An 11,299-nucleotide genomic window follows, 5' to 3' on the forward strand; every position below is an offset into this window, starting at 1 on the left:
TCTTATTCTCAGCCTTTATTTATGTTTATTACTCACTGGGTCGGAGTACTCACATTATTCCATGCACCTTGTGTGCAGATCCAGGTACACTACAGGCTGAGTGAGGATTTGTTTAGCTGAGCAGCAGTATCCGGGAGTATCGAGGTAGCTGCATGACGTTCGTAGCCTTGATTTCTCCCATCTATCTCTATCAGTTATTCCGTATTTTTCCTAGACAGACTTGTAATAGGTGGATATTCTGTATTAGAGGCTCATATTCGTGACACCGTATTCTGTTGGGCTATGGTGTGGTATTTTAATCGAACTTCCGCAGATTTTATTATTAATTATACACTTGAATGAAATGAGTTAGTAAATTCTCTCTGATATTTATCTATAATCTGAATAAGAATTTGGGATAATGTTGTTGAATGGTCGGGCTTGCCTAGCAGTGTGTTGGGCGCCAGCATGACCGGGGTTGGGGTCGTAACACAAATAATATTCTAATCCATACACTTAATTACATAAAAAGACTTGATTCTTTTTTAAATACCTAATAATTGCCTCAACGAAAAGAAAGAAATTTTTCAAAATAAAATAGATAAAATAGACTTGATTCTTTTTTAAATACCTAATAATTGCCTCAACAAAAAGAAAGAAAAATTTCAAAATAAAATAGATAAAATCTTAAATAAGATCAATAATATCTCACGGATAATTAAATTGGTCAGCTATATTATCAATTGAAAAATAATTACTAAAAAATTGATTATAAAAAATTTCAGTCTCTAATTGTCGTTGCACTTTAGGCCCCAAGTATGTCGAGCCGCCCATACAAGTGAGGGAGGAAAGGAAGTCAACTAAGGCCTCATTTGTTTTATTTTTAAGATTAAGATGTTTGAATCTGAATACACATCTGAACATCAAGATGTGTATTAAGATTAAGACATCTTAATCTGAATACATTTGAATATTAAGATGAGTATTAAGATCTGAATACTAAATGATTAAGACTGTTTGATTTTTAACATCTGAATATATAAAATTTATCTTTATTTGAAAATTAATAAACATAAAATTCAAATAAAATACTTAATCTAATATTCTATCAATAAAATATATGATTTTCTAATATATGATAGTTGTTGATGGTGATGGCTAACGGGTGAATACCGACTAGATGCGTTGATTGGTGGTAGTTTTGATTGATGGTGGTGGTTCAGGGTAGTAGCTAGTGGTGATTGATAGTGATGGAGATTATGATTGAGGATAGTGGTGGTGGGTGGTGATAGTTAATAATGGCGGGTAGTGGTGGTAGTTGTGATTGAGGAAGGTGGTGGTGAGTGGCGGTAGGTTATAATGGTGGGCAATGCCGGTTGTGGTTGTTGATGGTGATGGGGTGGTTAGTTGTGGTAGTTGAGGTGGATAAGTGTTGATTGTGACTGAGAATGGTGGTGGTGGGAGTGGTGGAAATGGTGGGTGGTGATAGCCGATAATGGTGACAACTATGATTGAGAATGATGGTAGTGTGGTGGTGGTGGTGGCGATATGGTGGTATTTGATAATGGTAGGCGATGTCGGCAGTTAATAATGAATACGGATGATAGCATCTTAATGATATTAAGTCTCTAATCTGTTATAGATCTTAATCATATAGACCTATTCAGACCCATTACGTGGTTGTGAAGTAAAAAAACAAACATACTTAATGACTAAGATCTGAATAATTAAGATTCGAACTTTAAAAACAAATACACTTTATGTCTGAGATCTGAATGATTAAGATTCAGACCTCCATTAAGTGCAAACAAATGAGGCCAAACCTACATTCACGAAAATTGTACTAAAAAGAGAATATTAAAATGGGGTTCAATAAACTAACCTACATTCACGGAAAAAAAATTATTAATATAAAAGAGAGTACTAAAATATTAAGAGAGAAATCTCATCTTAACCAAGACTCTTAAAAACTGAAGCAATACATTGTGGATGCTCCTATATTACTGTATGATCCTCAATTTATAGTGGTCAACAAACTCCAAGAAAAGGATAAGAAACCTATAGTAAAATCAATTACTATATCTTATCATTCTAAGGGCCCGTTTGGTACGAGGGATAATAGACAATTAATTTCGGAATTAAATTTGAGATTAGTTTATCCAATATTTGGTTGGGATAAATTCATGTTATAACTAATCTTGAGATTAGTTATACCGGGATTGTGGCATTTTTGTTAACCCTATGGAAAGGTGGAATAACAATCCCGAGACAATCCAGGATGATTAATCCTGGAATAACTTGTTTCCTAACCAAACGAGCCCTAACAATAAAATCCAAATATGGCAGAAAAAACAAATCACTCGATCAAAGCTCGCTACATAAATTTACCAAAAGCAGTTGAGGGTCGTTTGATAGCCGGTTAGAGAGGAGTTATCCATGTATTAAAACTAGGATAGCTTTATACATTGTTTGGTTAAAAGAAGGGAAAAAAATAATCTCCACATAAAAGCTAGCATAAGTTATATAATGTTTGGTTGTTTTTTCCTCTTTTCCACATAAAATATAGCATTGCTAATACAATGTCTGGTTCATGTTTTTCTTTTCTACATAACTAATACACGTATAAGTTATGAGGGAATCTATATATTATTTATGCAGAATAGAAGGTGGAATAACTTATACATGTATTAGTAATACCCGTATTAAAACACAAAATGACAAGAATACCCTTTATTCAAACTTGTATTTTTTTGTTTAACAAGATATATTTAAACTATACTAACAATTTTAATAAAATAAAATAAGCTAATAATAAATAAAACTCACATTACATTTATATTACTAATCCTTATATAACTTCCGCATAACTAATCCCCGTAGAACTAATCTATGCATAGCTAATCCCAACATAACTCAATCCCTGCATAACTAATACATGCATTACTTATTTCTGCATAACTCTAACCGGCAACCAAACGACCCCTAATGAATATTCATTATTGAATATTCACAAGGAATTACTAGTAGGTAACCGTTATTTGAATTTTTGGCGGGACCACTACAGAATTTTGGCAATAGCTAGTTTGAATGGTCGGATTTTCAGTCCAGAAGTAGGAGCACAATTTTCACGGAGCCTGTAACTTTCTTCTTCGTCCTTTGATTTTGAATCTCTAAATTCCAGGTATGAAATTTCTTCACATTTGTCTCTGTTATTTCATCCCAACATTCACTTTTTTGATAGTTTTCCTGAGTTTAAAATTGAATATTCTTCGTGGCTTGAAGTCTGAAATTGTGATTTTTATATTGGTTATTTCTGAATCTTTTTTTTTTGTGTGTGTGTGTGAGGGGGGGGGGGGGGGGGGGTGATTTCATTGCCACTTGCTGACGAGAAAGCCCCATTGGTTTTGGGGGGTGGGGGAAGGGGGATCCAGCTCCCTAAGGTTGTCCAAAGAAAAATGGTTGCCCATAAGGTGTTTGCTTAAGTGCCTGAATGAATTATTTAGCTCTGTGAAGTATTTTTCACCTGTCATATTGATTCAAGATGGTTAAAATAGCTCACTTTGACTGCAGGATTGCACTTTCTTTGGACCGTATTTGAGTTGTTCATTGTCCAATTGAGAATATCTATCCTTTAGCTGTTTCGGGTTAACCGAAACTTCCAGTATAAACTGCCATTGTCTGAAATCTGAAATGGAACCTTGTTCTACGGCTGAACCTAACATGATCTCCATGTAGAACATAAACATCTAAATTCATAATCACTTAACACTATAATATATGTTTAAGAGTTGGGGTAGTACAGATATATAATAGTTCTCTGACTTCATAACAATTTGTAATGAATCAGAAATCAATTACACGTCAGTCTCAAACTAGTTGAGATCGGATACATGAACTATCTGTATCCTTTCGCGTACAATTTATTATATCTTAAGGTAAGCTGAATTGACACTGGTTATACTCTACGCATACGCAGAGTTAAAAGGGCAGAAGATAATAAACCAAAAAACCATATTAACAAATTATGTGGGACAGTATATACTAGCCAGTCTTAAACTTCCACACCCTTAGCGTTCAAGCGGTGGAAAAACACCTACATAAGCTTCTACTTCTGAAACCCCATATGTAGTCAAAATCCTAATTCTTCTTGTCGTCTGTCGACAAGTTAGTTTCTAGAATCCTTCACCTACATATTAGTATGGAGCTTCCTCAGTATTATCACCTAATAATCATTTCATAAAACGATTACACGTGTTAATACATACATAAATGTACTGACATGACAAATATATTCCTAATTAGTTGATATCACCTATATAAATTTTTTTCTTCCATTGTGCCTAATCTTTAGTTTGCATGGATTCCAAGAAATTGTAGGTATTTCCAAACCATTTTCTTCCATGTGATTTTAGGTCTACCTTATCCCCCTTTTAGCACCATCGCTCACCATGCTTTCATACCTATGTACCGGTGCATCTGGAGGTCGACGCAGGCAAACCATTTCAAGCGACCTTCTTTTGTTTCTATTAAAGTAGCTAGGTGCCAAAAATATAATAAACGATAATAAAAGAAAATCATAACAATTATCTTCATCGTAGTTACAACAAGTCAACAACTTAATATTATGGCAAGTCATTGCCTAATATTCATTTAATTATGTCTCAATGACATTACTTCAACATTTACATGAAATAGAACTTGTAGTTGTAGAAATTTTAAACTTTCCTTTCAATCATAGTTCAGTTAATCATGAGACACTAAATTCTGATTATCTTCTTCTGTACAATCAGATTTACAACTATATGAACTTTCACTTCTTGGAGAAATGTTATCTTGACAACACTCATCATGAGGTATATCTTGCCCCCTTTTTCTTAGTTGATCAAGCTCAGCTGCCACCTCCTTCATGCCTGGCCTTCTCCGTGCAGTGCATTATAATTTAAGCATCTCTTGGCAAGCTTAGCCACAGCAAGAATCACTTTTTCATCCTCAAGGTCTTTTATAATTTCAGTGTCTAAAATCTCAAAAATGAGATTTTGTTTCAATAATAATGTAAAGCGTTTGACCAAACCTGGATCTTCTATTATGTTTGAAGAGACAACTCTTTGGCTTGTCAGAAGCTCTGCAAGAACTACACCAAATGCATAGACATCACATTTGTCATTAAGTTGACCAGATCAAAAATATTGTGGAGCCATGTAACCAAATGTACCACCTACTAGTGTTGTTAAATGAGTCTTGTCAACAGACAATAATCTCGAAAGTCCAAACTCAAAAACCACTGCTCTAAAAGCATCGTCTAATAATATGTTGCTTGATTTGATATCTCTGTGAAGAATAGGAGTAGAAGCACATGAGTGCATGTAAGAAAGGGCCCCTGCTACTTCCGCAGCAATTCGCAAGCGATGGTCCCACGATAGTATTATTGTTGATGGTTTTGAGACAGTAGGATCAGAATTGTGACTGCGGTTTCGATGAATATGGGATGACAAGGTTCCATTAGAGATGTATTCATAAACCAATAAAGGAATGTCAATTTCTAAACAACAGCCAAGTACCTATCAAAAATAGTAAATTTAAATATTACTCACTCCTTTTTAATTTATGTGGCGTATTTTGTTTGGACACAGTTTAATAACAAAAGAAAGACTTTTGGAATCTACTGTCTTAAACTTGCCATGAGATTATAAAGGCATGCTATTAAGGTAAAATGAGAACTTTAACTTAGATTTTCAAATATAGAAAGATGCCATTCCTTTTTGAACAAACTAATAAGGAAATAGTGCCACAAAAAATGGAACAGAGGGAGTAAAAGTGTGATTAAATGCTGGGTTCATTTGTCTTTTGAGTTATCCTATGTGTTTAAAGTGTGTCTATTGAGTAATTTTAGATTGTTCATTAATTATAGTTTATGTAAATTGGTGTTTAAAAGTTGTTGTAGTACTATATATATATCAAGTCTAGTGTGTTGTCTTGTTAGAGTGGAGTATTTCCAATGTTATTTGTGTGTTTTACGTTTATCTCTCCATTTTACAGCCTCCTTGTGCCTTATAAATTTTTTATCCTTTGCATAATGTTATTCTCTTCTTCCATAATTTGTAGCAAGAGCCTAATTTAAATTCTAAAGCAGTACCTTGACAATGTATCTGTGATTTATCTGGGAGAGAATAAGTATCTCATTTATAAATTGTTCAATTTGATCTTCATCCATTTTATTGGACTTCTTCACAGCTAAAATGCTTCCATATGATAACATTCCTTTGTAGACAGTACTAGCCCCTCCTTTTCCAAGAATTCGACTTTCATTGAAATTGTCTGTTGCTTTCTCCAACTCCTCTTTGAAAAAGAGCTTTAACAAAGAGCCACCACTACTTTCTTCACTAAAGGGAATACGTTGTCGCAAAAGCAATCCACCGTTCCTCTTGAAAAACTTTTGTTTAGCTTTCTTTTCTTCCCTCTTCTGAAGCCTTTTGCATAGCCAAAGACAAACTGCTATCAAGATTACAAAAGTAACTGCTGCTACAACACCTGCTTGTGAGAAAACCAATTTCATACAAAAGAAACATAAATCCATTTTTAGAACACCCTGAACTAGTGCTCCTCCTATTTTCCATAATTTTCCAGGCCCTTTTGTTATTTTAAAACTTAGATTAAGATAAATGAGCTTCTAATATTCTTAAAGAGCAGTTAGCTAGAAGAAATGTAAGTATAAAGTTCTTAGTCAGGTATAACAGTTCAAGGAGTAATATGTCTCAAACAAAAAGTTACGGAAAGCATAATTTACTTAACAAAAAGAAAAATAAGAACAAAAAAAAGGACAAAGAAGAGAGTTATACAATACCTAAGAAGAGTTGTATAGTCAGCATAAGTTTCACATCATTTGGGTCACAAAGGAAACTGCCAGGAGTATTTATGCAGCGAGCATCATTGGGACATGAATGTTTCCCTTTTTGACTTGCACACTCGTTGATGTCTGTGGAAATTAACATCAAGTCAAAGAAAAATAAGAAAGAGATACAAACAATGAATGGCTCAAAGTTCTTTGATCTCATTATCAACAAGCTTGATCAATGGTCTAATTTTATGCTTGTTTTTACTCAAGGGGATAAGGGAAGGGAAAGGAGGTAAGACGATAGTGAGAATTGAACCCTCAGCTATTATATGATAAATTCTCACTGGTACAATTGCAGTACAAGCCTTGGTAGTAGTTTTATGTTTCTTTCAATTAGTGAAATAAAAAAGAGTTTAACTTCTGTACACAGACAGTGTAGAACTTTTTACACTTTTAGGTCACCTAAAAGATAACTGTAAGTAATTATCCATAAAGAGCGAGATTAGTTACCTGAAAAATACGACATGTTACGTGCTAAAACAATACTTGATATCATTTATGTGTCTTAGTTTGATTGACCAAGAAGTCTAAAAGTATAAGGAATACTTTTGAATGTCGTTGTTTTAAACAAAAGGTGTATATATCATGCCAAAAGTATCCCTTGAATCTTGTGATCTTACACATGCTATTACATTCCTATGAAGGAGTGTTATTAAGGGTTATAAATATATATACTGGAATTAAAAACTTTACTAAACATAGAAACCAGGATCTAGTTACTTAGCTACGAGTTTGTCTAAACCTAGTAGCTTTGGCTTAGAACCTGTATGTGTGAAAAGCGCACTAAATGAATACAAATAATAAATCTTAAACCCAGTAAACTAGATGACATGCTGTAGAATCTTAAATTCAAACCCATAAAGTTCATATCATGGATCTATCTCAAATAGAAATGCGACGTTATCTTTGAAATAGATTAAAAAGAAAGACACATAAATTAAAATGGCGGGGGTAATATATAAGTTAGATCCAGATAAAGATGGACACGAGAATTAGTACATTGGCATCCATTAGGGAGGTAAGGGTTGCCTTGATGACCAGGAGAGCAATTGCATCGATATCCCTCAGTAGGTCTAGTAGTGTCATCAACGCACCTACTGTTCTTTCCGCATGCATATTCTGGCGTTCTGGTGGCTTTGTCGCAACTAACATTGCCAATTACCCAGTTCACCGCCTGCCTGATGTTATAATAATCATCTTTTTTGCACTTACCAAGTAATTGAGTGAATTCAGATTCAGCAATGCCTTTTTCCACAACTAATAAATAGGTGCAATTGCTAGATGTCCATGATGTTTTCTCCGTGTTCATTGTTTGTATGGAGGCAAAGAGAATTCTTGGCATTCTTGAAAAAGCAGACAGACAGACAACAACCGTGATTCCCAGTGCAATAAGTTGATGAAGCTGAATATGAAGCATTATTGGAGTCATAGAGCAGTGAACCTGTAACGTAAAAATACTTTTTGAACCACTTTTGCTACCACCTTAGATAATTCCCTTATGTTAAGGGAATTCAACAATTTATAATATATATACCCAAAAAAGTATAATTTTACCCTACTTGCACAATATAATTTTCTGATGAAAGAAATTCATATAAACCGTTTACTTACCTTTAGCTCCACCACTGTCACAGAAAGAAGCACATCCACTTACAATATTGTCTTGGCGTCTACTACTGTTGTCTAAATCTTTGATATAAGCATAAATATCACACCCAATGGCTACTAAATTATTCTTGATGGAAACACTGAAATACTCATTGATGTATTTTCACGTGCTGTATTCATCACCGTAAATGTTCTTTCCAGATGATTTGTTGTAGGGGTAAGGACTGAAAGGAATAACAATCGTGATGGTGTCCATGGATATGCGTTTCACAGATCTGTCATTAAGACCACGACTAAAAGCAGTGTTGTTATTGCACCTCACTTCGAATTGTTCATCGAAGTAACACCCTTTTCCTATCCCAAATGGATAAGGAATGGTTAAGTTGCCGCATCTTTCTGGGCAGCCAGGCTTTGATGAAGATATTAGTGCTGGTAGTGATCTTATTCTTATAGCTGAAAGCCTGAAACTTGTGCTGTTTCTTTAAGAAGCAGGCCAGTAAGAAGAATAAAAAATGACCACATGGTGGTAATCTGCATCTTCGTATATACTGATACTACTGCATGCCTTCTTTGGTAGAATCATATATTATAATGGTAAAAGTTCTGGAAATCCCAGTACTCCACAAGACAAGATTTACGTGATTCAACAATTTTTATCTAATTTACGGCCACACAAAGAATAGCTCTTTATTAATTGAAGAGAAAGAAGAAGTTGAGGGATAATTTACAATTAAGGAAGGGGATGCCTATTTATAAGCAGAGCGTCTGCTGAAAGAAAATTTTCAGCAAATGTGAATACGAAGAAGACGACACCGCAAATTGCACGCCAAATTCTTCTTTTACATTTGCAGCCTGCCAACTTTGACTTGGTGGGGTAAGAGAGGCTGCCGCAAAAAAAATTCACGTTTTCTTTCTTCTCCTTTTCTCTTTGTCTTCTTTTACAGCTTTTCTCTTCTTTCTTTTATTTTACAGCTGGATTGGTTCCTTTCAATCTCCCCCTCAAACCCATATACTTCAAGAAAGAAAATTAAAAAAAAAAAGATTTGTTATTCTCTGGTGGCGCCTTCACATTATCAATCTTGAAGGCTAACTGAGGTGCACAACCTCAGTTTGTCAACACTGATAACTTTGATCAACATGTCTGACGGGTTCTTCGATTCTGGTATCTTCTGCAGGGAAAGAGTTCCTTCACTTATCAACTCTCGGATATGATGATACCTCAATTGGATGTGATTTGATCTTGCATGAAATATTGGATTCTTGGCAAGATGAATTGCACTCTGGCTATCGCTGAAAAGCTCACAATTGTCCTGCTCTTTACCTAGCTCTTTAAGAAAGTTCTTGAGCCAGATCATCTCTTTTTCAACTTCTGAGATTGCCATGTACTCTGCTTCTGTGGTAGATAGAGCAACACTTTTCTGACGTCTGGACATCCATCTAACAACACTACCACCTAAGGTGAATGCGTAGCAGGTGGTACTTTTGCGACTATCCATATCGCCGCCTAAATTTGCATCAACAAAACCTTGTAAGATAATATTGCTCCTTTTAAAACAAAGTGCCATGCCTGAGGTGCCTTTGTGATATCGCAATATCCATTTTACACCTTTCCAATGCTCCTTTCCTGAATTTGGCACGTATCTACTGACAACTCCAACTGCATGGGCTATGTCAGGTGTGGTGCAAACCATAGCATACATCAAACTTCATACTACTGATGCATATGGAACTTTGGACATGTACTTCCTTTCTTCATCTGTCTTAGATGATTGGTCCTTCGACAGACTAAGATGGCTTCCGAGTGGAGTGCTTCTGGTCTTTGCATCATAAAAGTTGAACCTGCTTAGTACCATTTGTATGTATTTTTCTTGAGACAATTTTAAGGTTCCTTCAGACCTGTTTCTGTTAATCCTCATCCCAAACATTTGCTTAGCTGGTCCTAAGTCTTTCATTTCAAACTCCTCCGTCAGTTGTTGCTTAACCATGGTGATCTCTTTTATGCTAGATCCTGTAATTAGCATATCATCAACGTACAACAGTAAAATGATATAGGATTCATCAAGATTTTTGATATAACAGCAATGGTCCATCTCACATCGCGTGAAACCATTGTTATGCATGAATCCATCAAATTTCTTGTACCATTGTTAGGGAGCTTGTTTCAAACCATATAAACTCTTCTTCAACTTATACACAATGTTTTCTTTACCAAAAACTTGAAAACCTTCAGGTTTCTTCACGTAGATGTCTTCTTCAAGGTCACCATGCAAGAAAGCAGTTTTAACATCTAGCTTCTCCGAATGCAAATTTTCTGTAGCTATGATACTTAGCACCAACCTGATAGTAGTTAATTTAACTACAAGAGAGAAGATCTCGGTGTAGTCAATTCCTTCCTTCTGCTGAAAGCCTTTTACTACTAATCATGCTTTGTATCTTTTCTTACCATCATGCTCTTCCTTGACTCTGTACATCCACTTATTCTGCAATGCCTACTTTCCTTTGGTAACTCTGTAAGTATCCATATTTTATTCTCTTGAAGAGAATTCATCTCTCCTTTCATGGCTAGCTTCCATTTATCAGTGTTTATCACCTGCATTACTTCAACAAAATGTTCTGGTTCTCCAGCATCAGTCAGAAGTAAATAGTGGAGAGAGAGAAAGTTAACCTATCTGGAGCATTCATGACTCTTTTAAATTTCCTTAATGTATGTTCAAGAGTAACTAATCCCAAATTTCCTTGCATCTGATTCTATCTCTGGTTACGGTTCTGGTTCTGATCCAAATTCGGCTTTTGGTTATTCATCTTCAATTTCATAATCAG

At 35.1% G+C, this 11,299-nt stretch overlaps 1 protein-coding gene across 4 annotated transcripts; it reads right to left on the reverse strand.

Moving 5' to 3' along the window:
* Positions 1-4,543: 4,543 nt before the first annotated feature.
* LOC104219079 (putative wall-associated receptor kinase-like 11) lies at positions 4,544-8,300 on the reverse strand. 4 transcript variants are annotated; one of them, XM_070162679.1, is made up of 4 exons: positions 7,871-8,300; positions 6,821-6,952; positions 6,113-6,468; positions 4,544-5,537 (listed from the first exon to the last, which is right to left on the reverse strand). In XM_070162679.1, exons 1-4 carry the CDS (start codon positions 8,298-8,300, stop codon positions 5,157-5,159), a joined length of 1,299 nt encoding a protein of 432 aa, XP_070018780.1. In that variant the 3' UTR covers positions 4,544-5,156. The 4 variants fall into 4 exon arrangements, with proteins under 4 accessions (XP_070018780.1, XP_070018781.1, XP_070018779.1 ...); XM_070162680.1 differs by having other exon boundaries at positions 4,544-5,110; positions 6,113-6,507; XM_070162678.1 differs by having other exon boundaries at positions 6,113-6,507.
* Between the last annotated feature and the right edge of the window lie 2,999 nt (positions 8,301-11,299).

The sequence above is a fragment of the Nicotiana sylvestris genome, chromosome 11 (assembly GCF_000393655.2).
Source record: "Nicotiana sylvestris chromosome 11, ASM39365v2, whole genome shotgun sequence".
In the NCBI taxonomy this organism is placed as follows: Eukaryota; Viridiplantae; Streptophyta; class Magnoliopsida; order Solanales; family Solanaceae; genus Nicotiana; species Nicotiana sylvestris.

Excerpts from the sequence above, each read along its gene's own strand:
- LOC104219079 (XM_070162678.1), bottom strand. The coding sequence starts at position 8,300 with ATGACTCCAATAATGCTTCATATTCAGCTTCATCAACTTATTGCACTG. Across the intron at positions 6,953-7,870 it reads CCTCCCTAATGGATGCCAAT|ACATCAACGAGTGTGCAAGT; the intron begins GTACTAATTCTC and ends TAATTTCCACAG. Across the intron at positions 6,508-6,820 it reads GACTATACAACTCTTCTTAG|GTGTTGTAGCAGCAGTTACT; the intron begins GTATTGTATAAC and ends TCTCACAAGCAG.